General features: G+C 45.5%; 3 protein-coding genes across 3 annotated transcripts; 2 read left to right on the forward strand and 1 right to left on the reverse strand.

The window, feature by feature from the left end:
• Window positions 1–186: 186 nt before the first annotated feature.
• On the reverse strand, window positions 187–1,144 carry N7458_003660 (uncharacterized protein; the record flags this gene model as incomplete). The annotated part of the gene is made up of 3 exons (XM_056907043.1): window positions 187–675; window positions 734–939; window positions 1,003–1,144. 3 exons carry the CDS (start codon window positions 1,142–1,144, stop codon window positions 187–189), a joined length of 837 nt encoding a protein of 278 aa, XP_056771150.1.
• Window positions 1,145–8,874: 7,730 nt separating this feature from the next.
• On the forward strand, window positions 8,875–10,299 carry N7458_003661 (phosphoesterase superfamily protein; the record flags this gene model as incomplete). The annotated part of the gene is made up of 2 exons (XM_056907044.1): window positions 8,875–9,444; window positions 9,505–10,299. The coding sequence occupies 2 exons, from the start codon at window positions 8,875–8,877 to the stop codon at window positions 10,297–10,299; spliced, it is 1,365 nt and encodes a 454-aa protein (XP_056771151.1).
• Window positions 10,300–11,982: 1,683 nt separating this feature from the next.
• On the forward strand, window positions 11,983–13,742 carry N7458_003662 (uncharacterized protein; the record flags this gene model as incomplete). The annotated part of the gene is made up of 2 exons (XM_056907045.1): window positions 11,983–12,482; window positions 12,755–13,742. 2 exons carry the CDS (start codon window positions 11,983–11,985, stop codon window positions 13,740–13,742), a joined length of 1,488 nt encoding a protein of 495 aa, XP_056771152.1.
• Window positions 13,743–19,590: the final 5,848 nt, after the last annotated feature.

Below are 19,590 nucleotides of genomic sequence, written 5' to 3' on the forward strand. Positions count from 1 at the left end.
CACTAAGGAGAGAAAGACTTTATAAGGGCTGTCTCTCTTAAATAACAGGTATTCGCAGGACAGAATATTCGCAAGCATGACAGGAAGTTCTGCGAATCATGTCGCTCCATCCTTACAAAGCGTCCCCTTGGTCCTATTGATGTACCCTTCTGCTATAGCGCCAATTGTTGCACGTGTACCCCATGTCTACAAGCACTGGGAGTACCATGGATTGGAATACTTACAGGTGCTAGATACACAGCATTGAGCACCGGTCCAGCCTGTGCCACCACATTGGCCGTAGAGCTGAGAGCAGTTGCCAGAGGTAGGGCTCGACGACTGTGTCGAAGTTGTAGATGTGCTTGACGTGCTTGAAGAGCTCGAACCTGAACCACTACCAGCCTCGGAGACGGTGATATCGGCAGAACCAGAGCTGCCGAAACCCTCGGTAGAGACGATCTGATAAACGGCGCTGCTAAGCGGGTTGTGGGTCATGCCCTGAGACTGGTAGTAATTGTAGTGGTTTGCCATTGTAACAGTGCCGGAGGACCGCTTGTTCTGGCGGACGGACCAGTTCTGGAGGTAGTTGTTGCCACGGTCGACTAGGCAGACTTGGTACTCGCTCCCATCGCTGTAAAGACTGCCCTTGTTCGTGCCATCAGAACACGGATTGTAGTTGCCGTAGTCCTCGAGAATCTATCCTGGGTCAGATTGCAGTCGCATATCATTGCGTCAGTCCGCAGAGAGGACCTACATAGTTCTCGCCTTGGGATGACCAAGTGTATACAGCAAGGTAGAAGTTGCCCCCACAGTTGATGCTACCAGAGAAGTTGATATTCCTGGGCTCAGCCTGTGACCAGCCCTTACCTGCGGTGAAATCACCAACATTCTGCCAGTTCACAGAGTATTCGCCGGTAGGCCCATTTGTGTAGGTGGTAGTGCCACTGGAGCCATCATCCCCTCAACGTTGGGTTAGCCCTAAGATTTTTGAGGATTAAGAACTAATGCTGGCCTTGTACATACAGAATTGGTAGAAGTAGCCGTTGTTCGTGCCTGATGAGTTGGGGGTATTGCGCTTGGTAAGCGCGGCGGGTGCTGCCGCAGGTCTGGCGAGGACGCCAACCGCAACCGTAGCAGCAACGAAAGCAGTGGTGAAAGAGAACATAATGTCTGAATAAAGGTTTCCTCAATAAACAATGCTGTGAAAGGAAATTGTGTTTAAAGAGCAAAAGTGGTATACTTGAAAGGCATAAGAACGAAGTTGCTGAACTTATCTTATATATTGGTTTTTGTGGTCAACACTAGTTATATAGCCGAAACAAACAAATAGCCTTTAATTGAAAATAATATATATTTTTGTTTTAGCTTGTATAACTATTTAGTAAATTGTAACAAGCGCTGCATGGCTGTCTAAACAGCCTAAAGTAGCCTCCAGGGCAGGGGGCTCCACAGGGCTTCTAGAAGGCTTCCTACCAGCTGTAGATAGCTTCCCTCGTATCTTACCCTTACGAACCTGAACTTGCTGAGCAGTATGATGTATGACGCTAAGCTTTCCGTACGGAAAGCATGTGACCTGGTAAAGAGCTGCTAGATACCTGTTTCTATATGGTAAGAGGTTTGCCCCTGAGTACCTATATTTTATAGATAAGTCTTCTGGTCAAGGATCAGACAGACTCTTACACAAGTCAATACAACAATCCAAAAATTACTGGATCACACGATGCAGATGTGGAAAAGCTTAAAATCGGATAAATGGGATATGCTTGCCGAGGATCCGAACAAAAACAGCAACACATCTCTCTATATCCCAGCTAGCGCCTGGATACCCCGCATGTAAACAGAGCTTCCCCATTAACACCCCAGCCCCGGCTGCACACTTAGCGTGTCTGTGGTATGTATAGTGCGAGGGGGGCGGTTAATTGATCTAAATCCCTCACACCGGATATTGTCAAAGTTCTCCGCGATAATAGGGACTAAAAATCGCTAGGATTAGAATTAAAAACAAAGACTATTCGATTCTGATTAGTGCCTATACTGTATATTAAGACACTAGTAAACAGTACATGGCTAAACTCACTGTTCAGAGCTTCATACATATATGGAGCAAATCTTGGCATTTTCTGGTGACCTCTTTGTTGGAATATCTACCGCCATTATAATCGACAAATTCTATAGTTCCCCATGTCCTTATGCACTTGCATAGTTGAGAGGCACAGCTGACAAAGCTTTGTAATATAGGGTATAGTCGCACAGCAACTATATTATATATTCTGGAGGCTCGCGTCAACTCCACCGGCATATATGTCCTTAGCACAATTTTCGGCAGCGGATCCAGCAATATATGTACCTTATTCTAATCCAAGATACTCTACACGATTCAACTTGTGGATGGTTATGTTATTGGTGTTACATTATATAGGGATAATAACATATACATCTATATCGACCTTTACTAAACCATAGAGGTATAACGTAATCCACAAGCGAGCCGCCACCACAAGCGAGTCGCCACCCAAATCATAATCGCGTCCACTCGGTGGATTCTCTCTAATCCAACCCCCTACAATGCCACCAAAACGGCTCAGAAGCTTTTTAAATTCAATATAGCAGGAGGATAGGGTCTAATTAGCGATCCAGGCCCTTTAAAACCAGGAGATTCATACAATTACTAGTGCTGCACGCGTTTTTAATGTTCCCTAATCTATGCTTCGCAACCGACTACGCGGTCGCTCTTTTCGACAAGACTAACACGCAAATAGCCATAAATTAACCAAAACCGAAGAGGATATACTTCTAAACTGGATTCTATCTATAGATCAGCGCGGCGGAGCTCCCCGGCCAGGTATAGTAGATGAAATACTGAATATTCTTCTTATGAAGTGGGGTGGGCAGGCTATAGGAATTAACTAAGTTTAGAACTTTATAAAGTATCGTCCTGAGCTAAAAACTTAATTTTCACGAAAATACGATTACTGACGTGCGAAATGTGAAGATATAGAGATAATTTAAGAGTAGTTTAACTGTGTATAGTGTACAATCATAGAATATAGGATCTTGTTGGATGATATCTATAACTTTGATAAGACTAGCTTTGTAATAGGCTTGATCGCAACTGTAAAAGTGATTACATGGGCTAATTATTATAGTTAGTAAAAGCTTTTATAGCCTGGAAATTATGAATGGATAACCGCAATTGACTGTATAAATACTATAGGTAAGGTTTTATTACTATACATTATCTTCAAGAGTAACACCTATTATAAAGCGTAGTTTGGTAATATCTTATATACCTTCAACAGTCAGAATCTCCCGCAAGTCACGATCGCAGATTTGGCGAGGCCAAAGAGCGTGGCTGAACGGGTATAATAAGAGTCAGTCGCTCTACGGAGTACATTATAAACAATAAGTTGGCTGATTGGTGAATCCTCTCACCTCCACGCAGCACGCGGTGGCTATTGCACACTTTACCGAGGTTGGTTGGTTGGTTGATGTCATTTACCCTGACCCCTCGCTATGACAAGCGATATACGGGCTACCTTAACTATATATACATCCGCGTACGTACATGTAGGATTTTTCCACTTCCTGAAAACGAACTTAGAGCCTGGTTGAGACCTGTCGTAGCCTAATTGCCGCTCCCATTGTTAGGCTGCCCTCGTGGCGCGCGACTTCGGAATCTCTATGACGCCTCGGCGAAGTCTAAGACGGCGTTGATCGTCTTGGCCCGCGAGACGGTGTCTGGTTTACCTTTCTTACCTTCAGTTGAGCCACCTAGTAGACTCGATATACAATTGAATATATCCCCAACTTCTCTCCTTAACTCCCTTCGCAATTCCCTCAATCTCGGACAGCCCACCGGCACGTGGATGACTGTTTCTTGCGCGCCGCACGCGTAGTGATCGTCGTCGCGAAATTAGTGTGCCTTAGCGTAAGTAGATAACTAATTGTGGCTAGTGCGCAGCTGCGTAAGTAGGTACGACTAGTTTTTAGGCAGATTGCCGTGTGATCTTCTGGTATAAATAGCCGGTAGTGTATTATCGATTCTTCGTAGATGGCTGCCCTTAGGGGTAGACTTCCATTCTTGCTCCCACGGAGCGGTAATATAAGATATAGGGCAAGATACCTAAGCCGTCAGGCAGTATATCAAGCCAGATTCATAAGGCCTATACAAGAACTACTCTATGGCCGGAACTACGCTGAATCTCTATAAGCTTTATACTACTATAGACATCACTATCCAATCGGATAATCAGGCATAAAAAGACGTATATAATAGTTATGCTACCTACTTCACCACTACGGTCAATTACACCGAACAATCGAGCAATCACTAATTAAGCAGCTACTATATAAGATCACTATGCATCTAGACCTATCTAGAACGATCATATGCAAGAAACAAGTTTGATAAGTTTGCATAAAACATTGATTATAAATATACCCTGCTTTCTCTACCAAGATTAGATCATCATTATCTAAGTTTAAGATAAAATATAGTAGTAAACTTATCTAATTTACTAGTATTCGAATTACTCGAGACTAATAGTAGTAAAAGACCTAGCTTAGCTAATCTATATATATTAAAAAGACTACTACTAAATTCTATCTTCTTAATAACGTATACTACTATTATCTAACTACTATATTGTCAGCATATAATGGTGGGGGAATATCGACGACCTGAACAAACGTCCACATGGTTATATTTCCAGATAAAGCTGAAATATTGGCCTTGAGAGCATTTTTAGCCTAATGGAATGAGACCCGCTTTTTCGTCGACATATATTAACTCTATCTTAGATAAAGTTAATCCTAAAATAGTTAATCTTTACTAGTAGAAGTATAGTTTAATCCTTTTCCCTACTATTTAGACTTAACCTAATACTATATTTACTAACTAATAACTTACTAAATTGCTTACTTACTTATTATAATAAAAAGTATCTTAAGGTAGTAGATTATCTTATCTCTTACCTATATTGTAAGGATGGAAAGGGTGATAGGCCAGGTAGAAGGTGGTTGAATCAAACCAAACAAAGATGGTCGATAAGGCAACGGTTCGGCTACGAATCAATCTCTTTTTCATGTAGGTCAAAACATCAATTGATTCTTGAGGATCTTCCAAAGGGCCCCATTGCATGGGCCTTTTATCCTCAAGCCTCTCTTAACTACATGACGTAGTATACATATGTCACCTGCCAAATAGAAACCTTCCAGAAGGGCCCATCGCAGGGTGCACCCATCATCAAAGAAAGCAAGGTTTATATGACACACTTAGCAAGGGCCTAAACTGGCCCGAACCGTTACCGGAAAGCGGTAGTTTTGATTGGTTTCCCATACAGAACCAAACCATCCCGAAAGACATGTAGAAAGATCTCCCAAAAGATGTGTAGAAAGATCTCTTTTTACATATAGAGTTTAAGATACTTAGTACTCTACTATAATAGTAATACTATTAATAATACTACTATCTTTACTACTACTTTAGATATACGCTTTCCTAATAATCCTAACTGGAAAGTTCTAAGGGGATTATCTTCTATCTGTTTAGAGGACTAATTAAGTAGAAGTTAAGAAAGTAGAAGACTATTACTTATGAACTACTGTTGGCATATGTGGCCTGTGGGTCTAGATTGCCAATTTGAATTCTGCCTGCTTACTAAGCAATCTTCCTGGGCATGTCGCACCTCTATCTGCATGTCTGCGAGATATATCAGATTGATCCTCAACGATCACACCGAAACGCGTATATAGGCAGGAGATGACGCAACACTCCAAAATGACTTCGAATGTTCTTGATTTCTCCATGTGATATTTGCTGTGTACCCCATGTTATAAATTGCACTCTGTTTCCTAGTTAGAATAAACAAGTTTAAAATCCTTTTTATCTCAGGAAGAATTACCGGGCACAGTAGACCATCTGAATCAACGTTCCACTGCTTGATTCTTCTGTCTGATCAGCCGATTGTGTTCTATCCTGATTAGTCACTCTTCCATAATCGTGGTACTAAGATTCGTGCGCACGAACGATTTCTATTACGGTTTTATGCACCAGACGCATTGCCAACTGATTATATTAATAAATTAACTCTTCTAGTAGATAGCGGTAAAACGTTACCTTTTAAAGGGTTTACTACTAGATATAATCTAAAGAATAGATAGAGTATACCCTTCTAAGTATAGTAAAAGAGAGAGACTAGATATATATATATACGCGGGCCTTATGTGACTAGAAGTGGCCGGAAGGAGATAGTGTGTTAGGCCTACTAGAAAGGGAGCCTAAGGCAGAAAAAGCTCCTGGGATCTTCTAAGTATATAAAATAGCCTCTTTCTATCCTATCTCGTTATCGGAGAGACGATTTATTGAGTTTAACAGAATAGAATTAAAGCTACCGCCCTTTCCTTTAACGATCCACTATGGACAGAACTCGAATAACCTTAGATAGTAGCCTACGGACACCTAATTAATAAGGCAGAGCGAGCTATCTTCCTACCACAAAATATTTCGATGCGCTATATCTAAGTAGCAGAGCACGAGCTTGTAATTCCGGAAACTCAGCTTCGGGTTATGTTCGAAAAGTTGGCTGTTGAACCATTTTCGACGCCCGAGAGCGTCGGAGCATCACCAATACCTCAGGCCCGTACGCGTGCTAATGCTAATACAGATGCTGGTCATTCCCTGAATAGCTGAAATCATATAGTATACTCTGAGGCTGATGGCCTGGCCTTCAGGATGATCGTTTCCCCTCTTACGGTGACGCACCAAACTATAGCCCAGATGATACTATGAGCTGATAAAAAATCTCGTCTGAGGTGACAAGCCAATATGTTAAAGTGATGAGCTCCGCGACAGAACCTTCTTTGACTATGTGGATTCTGGAGCATTCGCCTTGTATCAAGGTATCATCATGGAGATCCTAATCGCCCTGATCGTCACATCGTCAAAGTGGTGAGATGGGAGCTACACGCTCAAGGCCCGTCATTTGTTTGGCAGGTTTGCAACTCCCTTAGAACTACACCAGAAACAGTATCAGTGTGAATTCTTTCACGAACTTCTGTCGGGTTGAATACTTGCTTGGGCATCTTACTAGCAAAATAACGAGCAAGGCTCTCGACCGTCTCGTCGTCACATCCCTCGTTACCTTGCTTTTGGGATAGTAACTGCTGAAAACCGTGCGGAAAAGCTGGGTCGAAATGGATTCGACGAGTATACTTTAATTTTTGATAATTTCGTTCAAGCTGTTGATGAGCTGTCTGACTTCCCTGGTCGTCACCCGGTCATTACTGTCCTCAGGTCTTGCAAATCCAGGATTCGAACATGTAGCGGTGGTAGCTTCATTTTCATTGCGAAGGCTTCTCCTCTTCCGGGGTACAGTCGACGTTTCGAAGTTTTCCATGGGGAAAGCTGTCTTCTTCGTTGGGCGTTTGTAGGAGTGGGTTCGGGCCCTCTCGAGGACGGGTCATCCTCCCGAGGCTTTTGGCGCCACATCGCTTGTCGTTTAGATTAGTGCCGAACGTGCCTCAGCAGGGGCCCATTTCCCTGCGATTTCGCTGTTCCGAACAGTTCTCATCCCCCACGTGGAGGGAAGCCGAAGTGCCAACTGGCTGCGCAAGAGTGGGGATCCCAGCCAAATCGATCGGGATTTACCGACATTCATTTCCCGTCATGGGCCTTACACTAGATCTCGCACGCGGTGCGATCTGCGTTTTTCTTATCAGTCTTAGAGTATTATTCAATCACTCTTATCCTGAGTTTAACTATCATGGATGGTACGGTACCACTGCCACTGCTGGCGTCGTTCGCGGGGTTGTCGGTTTCGCCCTCGATACCTCATACGTCTCCAATAGCCCTATTGGAATTATGGTGGTATCTACGAGGCTTCTACCAATGGCCCGACCGACGAAGCTCCCTACGGCACCTGCAATTGTTGCTCAATGTCCCACCATCGTACCAAGGAGTATGAGCGTCCCAAGCCCCACCCCAGTGGCTTCGTGAAGGGAAAACTGGTTACTCTCGAGTAACTGCACCGCGCCAGCGAAGTACAGGTTCTCCGGAAAATGTTCGACACGGAGAAACAGAAGAAGTCGCGACCGGTGAGGATTTGAGTAATTTCAATTCCAATCATTGAGTCCCAATTGTGCCGACCGTCAAGCCCCGCTCCGAATTGCTAAGCCCGGGGTCGAAGGCTTGGATCGTATAAGCATTAAATTGACCAGTGAATTAGATTCAATTAGCAGCGACACAGAGCGAAAACCCAATCATGACGCTGCAGGAATCCACGGGGGGGCTATGTAGGAGCCTTTGAAAAATTAATTGTTGAACCCGGGCCTTGATCGAGGTTAGTGTTAAGGCCGCGGCCTTTACTTTTAGCCGGGATCTTTCCTTTTGGGCCGTTGTTGACTTTCCATCCACTTGAGTCAATACAGGCACAAATTTCTCCAATGCATGACCCCATAGTTGGAAGAGGAAAAGATCATCCGAGTGGCTGCAAAGCTATATGATTGTAACCGATCTTTGCAACATTGACAGACACTAGCGCTTGACTCCCGCTTAAATCGATATTAATTCTATCTGATCTCCTAGCTCGTGGTTGCTGAGTTTGATCTAATTGGTGATGAGCACCCAAACCTTCACATCGGATATCTCGGATGGACTACCTGAAGCTCCAGTTCTGGGCTGGATCACTCTGTACGAGCGTTTTTACGCGAAGGATTGACTTGGTGGGAACGTCCGTATAAAGTCCCACGTGGGGTGAAGACGAGCATCTTCCATCATGGATTTCATGCAAAAACCAAGTATAAAGGCACTCGGGCTAACTGCTATTGAAAATCATTGTTCTGTACAGCGAAGAATTCTCATCTCTTCAAGATCAAAGAACAAGACAATCAGCCCAAATGCATTCCAGTGCTCTTGTTGGCCTCCTGGCCTTCGCCGCTGCTGCGACTGCTGCTCCCCAGAAGCCTCGCGTCCCTCACTCGCCTTCTTCCATTGACAACCTGAAGTCCCACATCAAGAATGTCGTCGTTCTGGTCATGGAGAACCGCTCCGTAGACAATCTTCTTGGTGGTCAGACCATTCCCGGTCTGGAGAACCCCATCAAGAACGGACCTTTCTGCAACCCTTATAATGTGACCGATCCCTCCCAAGGATTCCACTGCTCCGCTGCTAAGGACTTTGACTCCGTCACTGATGACCCTAGCCACGCTGTTACCGGCAACACCATGGAGTTCTTCAGCCAGTGGACTCCCGACAACACCGCCATTGCCGATGGCAAGTTAGTTCCCAACAATAATGGTTTCATTCACGAACAGATTAACAACCATGGCCTTACCGCCAACGCGACTGTCAAGGCTATGCTGGCCGAGCAGGTCATGAACTACTACACCGAGGAGCAGACCCCCGTTCTGACTGCGCTGGTTCAGAACTACCTGACCTTCAACCACTGGCACTCCGATCTTGCTGGTGTAAGAAGAATCCTTGAAGTCCTTGCTTCTAGACCATTATACTGACTGAACTTAACTTAGCCTACCGATCCAAACCGTTTTGCTGTTGTTGCTGGTACTTCCGGTGGCCACGGTTCCAACGATGCCACTTTCTATACCTACACCTACACCCAGCGCTCTATTTTTGAGCAGCTCGGGGAGACCAACCACACCTGGATCAACTACTGGGATACCGCTGGTGGTACTGGCCCTGAGGCCAAAAACTTTGTCTGGACCAAAGCTACAAACAACGAGGACAAAATTGTCTCTATAGACCAATTCTACACCGATGCCGCCAACGGCGCTCTGCCCGAGTTCTCGTACCTGAACCCTTCCTGCTGCGGTGTTGGTACCACCTCCATGCATGACAGCGGTCTCATATCCGACGGCGAGGCCTTCATCAAGAAGGTCTATGAGTCTCTCCGTGCCGGCCCTCAGTGGGAGGAAACTCTCTTCGTCCTGACCTTCGACGAGAGCGGTGGCTTCCACGACCACGTTTCCCCGCCCCTGGCCACTCGCCCCGACAACCTGACCTACACCGAGAAGGCCCCCAACGGCGAGGAGTACACTTACGAGTTTAACCGTCTCGGTGGCCGTATTCCCACTCTTCTCATCTCCCCTTGGGTCGGCAAGGGGTACGTTGAGCAGAAGGGTACCAATTACCGCGGCGAGATCCAGTCCTACTCGGCTAGCTCTCTGCTCCGCACCCTCGGTTACCTCTGGAACTTCGATCCTTTCACTCCCCGTGTTGAGGATTCTGCTTCTTTCGATCATTTGATCCAGAACCAGCCTCGCAAGAACACTCCCAAGACCCTCCCCACTCCCCAGACCTTCTAGATCTGCAAGTGACAGGGCCGCAAGAGTAGGACTACCGTGACATGACGAGTATTTGCATCCTCTTAGTTACACCATCTTGGCCCTCCTTTGGCCGGGTAGTATGGCCTCTCTACGAATTGTGGGCGTCTGTTCCATTCCGACACCCTTCACAAAAAAATATTCAAGCCTGATTGATGCAGGCTGAACTCAATTGAAATCGCGGACACCAATTGTCTCAATAGTACAGTCATTCAGCTTAATAGTTTCTAGCTTTAACTTACAACACGACAAATCAGCGCTCTGGATTAAGATTTGTGTTATTCTATCCCTTTCTTGCATAATCCTTGCCCGCCCCGTGTTCCCGAGATACTTTCCAGGGATGTCGGCTTGCTTTCCAAGCCATCGAGCCGAAAGTCTTCAAGCAGGTGTTTTCTTTTGGCTCGGGTTTCTCTTGATAAACCAGCATGAGTGCTGGGCCTGACCCAGAATGTTAACGCTCTAAATCTTGTTTTACTTTACAGAGCCAGCTTTCTCCTTGTAATTCTAAAATTCCCAGCAAGTCCTCCAAGCTACCCATGACCGAAAGCCGTGGAAAGGGGAAAGAGAGCCATTTTCGAGCGCCGAGGACCGCCTGTTGGATATTGCCATGAAGAACCTGCTGTCCTTGAAAACCCCGATTACACTGCGTCTCGCGCTGGAATACCGACCGAGTACGGTGTTCGTGTGTCCACATGATTCTGTACGGCTGGGCTCCAACATAAGCATCGTAGCGTCGTCTCTGATCCCGTGTAGGAATTGACTGGCCAGTTTGGAGTGCCTTGATCTGTGATTACGTCACCTTCAGGCAGTGCTCCTAAAGCCCACAAATCTATGGTGGACAGGCCCTGATAGGTTACTAAGCGAAGGAGGGACGAAGTCGGTAGGAGGAGGCTACAATAAAGTAACGTTCGTCGGCAGATGACAACTACGGAGGAGCAGGCGTTTATGCCCTAGCCTGAGAGGCGACTGTAAAGGAACGAAGATTGTTTGCCCGATAAGTCAAATAGATTATCATACACCGGGCACAACATCCCACGAGTTGGAAGTATGCCGGTTTGGAAACAGCCTCAGACTGCTTTTGCGGTGCAAAGAGAGGGCGTCGCAAGTGACAGATGCTAAAATTTTCATAATATTATTCATCGTTACTCTGGGTTGAAAAGGTATGCTTGACTTACACCATCTGAGTTTTGCTAAATGAAATCCGATCCAGGAAATCTCCGACACATTTTTTAGCACTTAACAAAAGAGCATGTCAATTCACTTGTACGTAGCCGATTGCATGGATTTGATCTCAAAATCGGCAATGGCCATATTCTAAAACGTCTTGACGCGCAAGGGCTGTTAGGGTCTCGCCTGGCCCGAAAAGAATCAAGCACCTTAGACATTTACAAGGTTTTGTATTGAATCGGTTAACAGAATGTCTAGACCTCCATCACCAAACCTTGATGCTTCCCTATTGAAATAGCTTATTTGAAGTTGCTTCGATCACATCAGATAGCATCTGATACTTTCACACCCAGCCAATGGGCGAAATGAGCTTGATTGTCGCAAGTTAGACCATGATCAATATGTTAGGATATAAGGGCTCGAGATACTATTCAAAGCATTATGGATATTGGGTGCCATGAATAGAAACGATCGACGAATTATACACCCACTAGCAGTATGTCGAATCAGCTTCTCGATGAGACGATTTTTACCATATCTATTGTTGAAGAGTCTTATGACGGGAAAGAAAACTCCTGGCAATTGAAACTGATAACAAATTTCGTACAACCAGCATTCTACGAGTTGAAGTATCCTTTATCCTCAGCCCAGGATGCTGAATTAGAATGGTATCTCGAGCATTACGCCACGGAAGACCGATTTTCAGAGTTAACAGTACGGAGCGCGTTACGAATTCTGAAATTATATCGAAATGCATTACTCCGTGCTCTTCGGGTTGTGCTTGCTTTCCTTCAACCCGATGATGTGTCGCTCCACCGTCGAAACACTCTACGCCTTCTAGTTCAAAGCCAAAATACCGACACCCACTTTCAATCAGTTCACTGGGAACTGTTAGAGGATCAGTCATTGTGGTCTAGATACCTGTCAAAGGCATCAGTGGTTCGTATCGTTGGCGGAGCCCAGATTGTGCGGCAGCCGTCCGGAACATACAACGTCTTGTTCGTAAGCGAAAGGGCAAGCAATGCTGATCACCCACTCTACCTCATTTCACGGCCTTTCTGGGAATTGGTAAATAATCACGATGCCCTGAAGCGTCACATCAATATTCATTTCTGCCGGCCAGGCTCCATTGAAAGACTAAAGCAGCTGCTGGAAAGGCCCGGGGGATCTTTTTCTGTAGTCCACTTGGACATTCACGGAGTTGTGGGCAGCGAAAGGTTTGATTTTCCATCAACAACAACGATGTTTTCCTACTAGCTAACAAAACTAGATCGGGATTCCGCTTCTCACCGAACAAAGATGGTCGAGCCATCGTGGATGCAGAAGAAATTGCTTCCGTTCTCGCAAATACCGGAATCCAAACGGTCGTCCTAAATGCTTACTGGAGTGCACACAGCTCGCGTCGCAATGCAAAAAATCTGGCTTATGCCCTTTGTCAGAAAGGAATCGAGAATGTAGTTGCGATGTCGTCCACCGTCACAGCCTCTACCGCATGCACTTTTATCAAAGAAATGTATACAGAGTTCTACGTTAATCACCAAAGCCTCTCAGAACCTGTTTATCTAGCAAGAGACTCCCTCAGGCGTCGGCTATGGAGACCAGGGCGATTTGGAAGTCGCATCACCCTGCAAGACGAGTTTGCTCCAGTATTCTACAGCCAGGAAGAGAGTGACCTTCGATGGGACCTGTTGCAATATAAGGAATTGGCAGTCAGACCCGCCGGGCTACCTCCGACAGAGTATCATAGAATAAATGAGTACGGTCTCCGCGCAATTGAACAAGCTGCTTCGACAGACTCTGTCGTCCTTCTTTCGGAGGACGGTGGAGTTAGCAAATTGTGCCTTGCGTCCCAATTAGCTCTGTGGTGGCAACAGACTGGGTTCGTAGAAAGTTACCGTATCCTCAGTGCATTTACCGACAAAGATACGTTGCTAAGTGACAATATCTACACCTGGATCGCTGCAAGAGACAGCTCGAGCGGGGAAGATACCTATCTCTCAGGTCGCCGGCTTCTCGTTATCGACGACTTCGAAAATTTCCTGTTCATGTTCAAGTTTGTTCTGCAGACCGAGGAGAGAATCGAAAGAATAAAGGTCGTTGTCCAAGAACTAATATCGATTTTTCGGGCTCCTGGGAACCGCGCGATTTTGCTCCTCATCTCGCGTATTACGCCTTCCCTTCCCTTCTCCACGAGATCCAGCCGCCCATACAAAAGATTACTCTGCCTAGCTAGAACCTTGACGACGCTTTTAGCCTAGGATGTTCAATCCTTGATGCCTGTGGTGCCCGCTACGATAGTGCAGTAGATGCAAAGCGGCTGTCAGATTAGCTAGAGGATAGATAGCCAAAATCGACGTCCTCTTGTCTTGAAAGGTCTGCTACCGCTAGTCTCTGAGACTCCAGGCAGAAGAGTTCAGGAGCTATTGACTCCGTTTACCTCTACATACCCTACGTCCCGCCAACCCAGTTTCTCTGACGATGAGAATCTATTTATTGACTTCTATCGAAGAGCTATCCATCACCACGACCGAATCCGTACGTTGAAGTCTTACAGCTTGGTTTTGTTCCGAAGCTTGATTCTTCAGCTGAAGGCTACTTCACTTCTCTTCTATCGTTTCTTTCTCAGCTTTGCCGTTTTCCAATCATATTTCCCGTACAGTCATGCACACAATTAGGGGAGGCTTCTATCTCACAAGGGGTTCTGTACTCGAGCATCAATCACAGAGCCAATCTTAGAAAGCCTGGGGCGCGTTGCCTACGTACGGACACTTCTAGCCTGACTGTCGACGGAGACGTAGCTGATAACATGAATAAATTGAGATCGGGGTTAGGGGCCTTCATCCTCCGTCTAGGAGAAACCGGACTGGTACAGTATCACAGGCTGCCATCTTCCTGTGATAATAAATATGCATTAAAACTTCATCCTTTGCTTCTTTGTCTCCTGGAACTAGAGATAGCAAGGGATGAAAACCTTGATTTCGGTGTCACGATGCGCCTGCTTTCAGAAGCCTTCATTCAGTTGTGTAATCACCTTGGCGTTCATCTACCTGAATTGGCTTCCCTCGAAAACTACAGGATTCGTTTAGAACTCGACCAGTTCAATTTTCCGAACGCATTAAGCATTATAGTATCACAAGCCCACTTTAGGATTCATCATTACTCTATTATAGATGCTATCTTTGCAGCAGAGTAGGACTATCTATCACCCAAGTCTCGACCTAATATAATCGATGCATTAGACTGCGTCCTTAGGTCAATCGAACAGAATAACGCAGAAGGCTATCCAAATACTACACCGAATATAAGCAGGCCAAATATCTCTGCGTTCTCTCAGGGTCTTAGAGTTGCTTATAAACTTTGCACTTTCCTTCCCCCAACGGAGAAAAAGAAGCGCCGAGGGTTCGCCCAAAGAGGGTTGTCCTTATTGGAGGAAGGCCCTGAGTATCTAACTTCTACAAATCTGTCACGCTTATAGGAATATTGCCTACGGTGTTGTATTGCGGAAATTGATATCGCCGCCTTGGGCATCTCAAGTCCACAGGTATATTTCCGAGTTCAGGAGCTTCTGGGGACATCCTGCCTGGAAGACATTAGACAACATCAAATCTACTTCACCCAATCACGACACAATCTATACACTAATGCTCTTCATAGCATTATTCAAGTTTGTGTCAGTCTCCCAATATCCCAGTCGCCTATAGAATCAGGCCAACACGGACGAGAGTTACTTAGCGGGTTGCGATCGATTGCGGAAACACGGAACATTACCACTAGACTCCAGGAAACAGCAATGGTTAGAATAATCGAGGAGACCCGTAATAGGTCTGCAACAACTCGTGACCAGTCAGTCTTAGAACTATCGCAGTCATTAGCCTCATATTGTGATGAATGCAATGTACGATACGACACACCAACTATATCGGCACTCACAAAATACACTAGACGACGAAGCCATGGACTTGGTATATGCAGAATCTTTGAAATTTGATCTAGAGACTATGCAACGAGCTAAAGATCAGAATAGCGCGCTTAATAAGATCTAGGCGATGATTTCGATATTTGACAAAGCTCTCAACGTTGGCGACATCGAGCAGGCAAGCCGCTTCTATCAAAAAATATTGACCCGAGTCTATGGAATTTCTACGGATGAATTTGATGAATCTGACTTCCAACGAATATACAAGTTGATTGCGAGATGATCACGGGATTTAGGCATTGCCTTCCTACACAGATACGCAAGCGCGACAAAACAGGAGGCCTTTGCCAGGCACGTTCTACAAATCTCTTCAGTTACTGGCTTTGCGAAGCACATTTTACAGCCTTCTTCAAGCCCTTTGGATATACTATTGGTCCAACGCGCCATCCAATACTTCAAAAGCTGTGTTGAGCTGATGAAGAAGTGCTCGCAGAGGGATTTGACTTGCCTTCTAGTCCACACCGGTGGTGCGTATTTAGCACTCAATGATATAGACAGTTGTGTCTGTGAATGGGCCAGCGCACTGAGGGTTAATGATGAGCGTCCGTCTTGGAGGTTATGGTTGTCAATCAATCCCATTATATGGATCATAATGATCATACGAACTGCCAGCAAATATCGACGCGATTTGTTTATCTCCAACCTCAGTGGCAGGCTGAATTAGCACTCCCGAGATCCTCGGGCCCTGTCCAATTTCCTGAATGTCATCGACACCCATCTACCGAGAGATTTGGCCCAAACCGCTGGTGTCCCGTCCAAGGTCATACTTGAAGCTCAGGATATACTTTTGTTCCCTGATAACTTATCAGATGAGTATACACACTGGAGGCATTCTTCTGACGCTGAGCAGAGGTGGCAACGAAAGGATACGGTCAGTGGTTGAGACACAAGTGCAACTAGGGAGATTGTGGACTGGGCCAGAATCTCGTATAAATGTGTTGGATTGAACCCTCCTAGGTGGCCCGAGGATGAAGATGATCATGGCCGGGTTAGCTCGTAGAGACTTAGTCTTTCTTTCGGGACAATAGTTGTCTGTACTCTGTTCCTGTCGGTCGTCACACTGCTGAAAATGACGATACGACGACAACGATATCGTCAAGGCTGAACACTGCCTGGAGCGTTACCTGAATAGTAGATGCGATAGAAATATGGATGACAATGGCATTCTTTCCGATCTTTTTACCCTACCTTTTTGTTTTTATCGAGGTATTCTTTGGAAATTTTTAGTTCTCGTGTAGAGAGAGGATAGATAGAGCTAAAGGGTAGCTCTTCGCCGGGCTTTATTTTAATAGTCGGGCCATGCCCCCGGGCCGGGGGGGGCACATAGTTAAGAAAGTCTTCCCGGGGGGGGGGAGGAATGAATTTAAGGTTTTAACCCCCCCCCCCCAAAAAATATATTCGGGCCCTGGTGGTGGGGGGGGGAGAGGGTTAGTTAAGAAAGTCTTGGCAGAAGGGGGGAACACGAATTTAAGGTTTAAATCCCCTCCCCCACCCCTAAGTACCTAAAATCTTGATATTTTCCGATCGGGTCTTCGAGATCTTTTAATATGATAGCCTAATCTAGCTATCTATCAAAAAGTATTAGTAGATTACTAGCTAGAAGGGGCTTACCCTATAGGGCCTGGGGTACGTGAATTATTTTTTGATGGGGATGTTACAAGTTAAGCGAGATAAGGACGGAAGTCTCAATTCGGTACTATTTGCCAAAGAATCAAGTCGGGAGAAGGGAGAAGGAAAGGAGAAGGAGATACGTGGTAGGAAGTAGGCCTTTATACCCCCCTAGGGAACTTCCCCTTCCGGAAGGACTTCCTAGTAAACATCGTACTTACCAGTTCGTTACAGGCTGCCAATCTTCTACATCCGTCACAGGGGATGCCAAGGCCAGTACCTACGGGTAAGCTATGCCGCTTTCGGCTAGCCTTCCTAAGCCTATATTACTAGCCTTAGCAATCTGGCAGTCTAGGGCAATAGGGCTATCTACCAAGAAGCCTTATAACTAGCTAACTAGCTAAGCTATTTAGATCAGGTCTTCTATATTAGGTAGATCTACTATCTAGCTAGAGGGCTACTGGTAGGAATTACGTAAGCAGTCTCTATAACGTAATTCACAAGCGAGTCGGCCACACAAGCGAGCGGGCCACCCCACCTGAAATCGCGCATTCCTCCAACTCTACCTAATTCAACCATCTACCATGCCACCAATTCGCACTGAATCTTCGCAGAAATCGGCCAATCAGGAGGGCAGGATATTATTGGCCCTTGATGATATCAAAAATGGCCGTATCAACTCTCTCCGCGAAGCAGCGAATCTATATGATATTCCCCGTCAAACGCTATCGCGGAGGGCGAATAGTATAACCTCACGCGTCGATACACGCGCAAATTCGCATAAATTGACCCAATTAGAAGAAGATTCGCTTATTCAATAGATCTTCTCTATGGATTCGCGTGGAGCAGCGCCTAGGCCCGCTACTATACGAGAAATGACCAATATCCTGCTTGCAGCGCGAGGATCTAATCCTCCTCCGACCGTTGGTGTTAATTGGGTATCAAATTTCGTGAAACGACGCGATGAGCTTCGATCGCGCTATTCTAAGCGATATGATTATCAGCGCGCTCTTAACGAGGATCTAAAGGCTATAAAAGAGTAGTTTTTGATAGTACAACGCGCGATTGAGGAGAACGGTATCTAATCGGAGGATATCTACAACTTTGATAAGACCGGATTCGCAATAGGGCTTATTTCATCATAAAAGGTGGTTACACGAGTAGAATACTACGGTCGGCGATCAATTCTACAGCCAGGAAATCGCGAATAGGTTACTGCGATCGAAACGATATACGCTGACGGCTATTCGCTGCCGCCCTATATTATATTTAAAGGCTCGGTCTATATTGCTGGTTGGTTTGAATCGTCGAATCTCCCTAAGGATTAGCGAATCGAAGTATCGAATAATAGCTGGACTACTGATAAAATCGGCCTTCGCTGGCTCTAAAAGATCTTTATTCTATACACTAATTCGCGTGTACGAGGGCGATTTCGGCTGTTGATCCTCGACGGGCACGGTAGCCATCTTACACCTTAATTCGATCGAATCTGTGCCGAAAATGATATTATACTACTCTGCATGCCTTCGCATTCGTCTCACTTACTTTAACCGCTTGATGTTAGGTGCTTTGCAGTGCTTAAGCGTACGTACGGTCGCTTCGTGAGCGATTTAGCCCGAACAGGCTATAATCATATCGACAAGCTTGATTTTCTAGTAGACTATCCACGCGCGAGGATAGAAGCTTTTCAGCCGAATATCGTTCAAAGCAGCTTCGCAGCTACTAGTATCGTACCAGTTAATGCTGATAGAGTGCTTTCTAAGCTAAATATTTCTCTCCAAACGCCTTCGCCACCATCAAGCCGACCAAGCAGCAGATCTAGCCAATTCACACCAAAAACGCCTAGAACAGTAGCCCAGCTACAAAAGCAGGCTAAAATGATGAAACATCTAATAGATCAGCGGTCAAAAAACCCTCTAAGCCCGTTGAAATTAGTGGTTGATCAGATTCTTAAGGGCCATGAAATTGCATTGCATAACACTGCACTACTAGTGAAGGAGAACGAAGATCTACGCGCAGCGAATAAAAGGAAACGTCAAAAGCGCACTCGATCAACTAGGCAGATTGCACACGAAGGGGGTCTATCAATCGAAGAGGGCCTACAGCTAGTTGAACAGCTCAACCAGCCGGCAGAAGCTGATAGGGTAGTATCGCATGCGCAGGGCGAATTGCCTAGTCAACAGGATCAGCCACGCAGGAGGGCTCCGCCTACCTGTAGTGGATGCGGGCAGATTGGGCATAGGATTAATCAATGGTAATGGGTGAAGTGGCCCGCTCGCTTGTGTGGCCCACTGGCTTGTGAATTACGTTACTACGAGGAGTGACTGAAGTAGATACTTTGAAACTTTTTAGTAGCTAACTAATCAGGTTTACTCTAGCGAGATAGAGCTACTCTTGACGGTTATTTTAATACTACTATATTCCTAGTAGGTCTACTACTGGCTAAGTTATTAAGGAATTCATTTTTTGGACTTGAAGATTTTGAATTTATATATACCGTATATATAGTGTAGAGTGACTAC

The sequence above is a fragment of the Penicillium daleae genome, assembly GCF_028827525.1.
Source record: "Penicillium daleae strain IBT 16125 chromosome Unknown utg000002l_segment0_segment0, whole genome shotgun sequence".
NCBI lineage: Eukaryota > Fungi > Ascomycota > Eurotiomycetes > Eurotiales > Aspergillaceae > Penicillium > Penicillium daleae.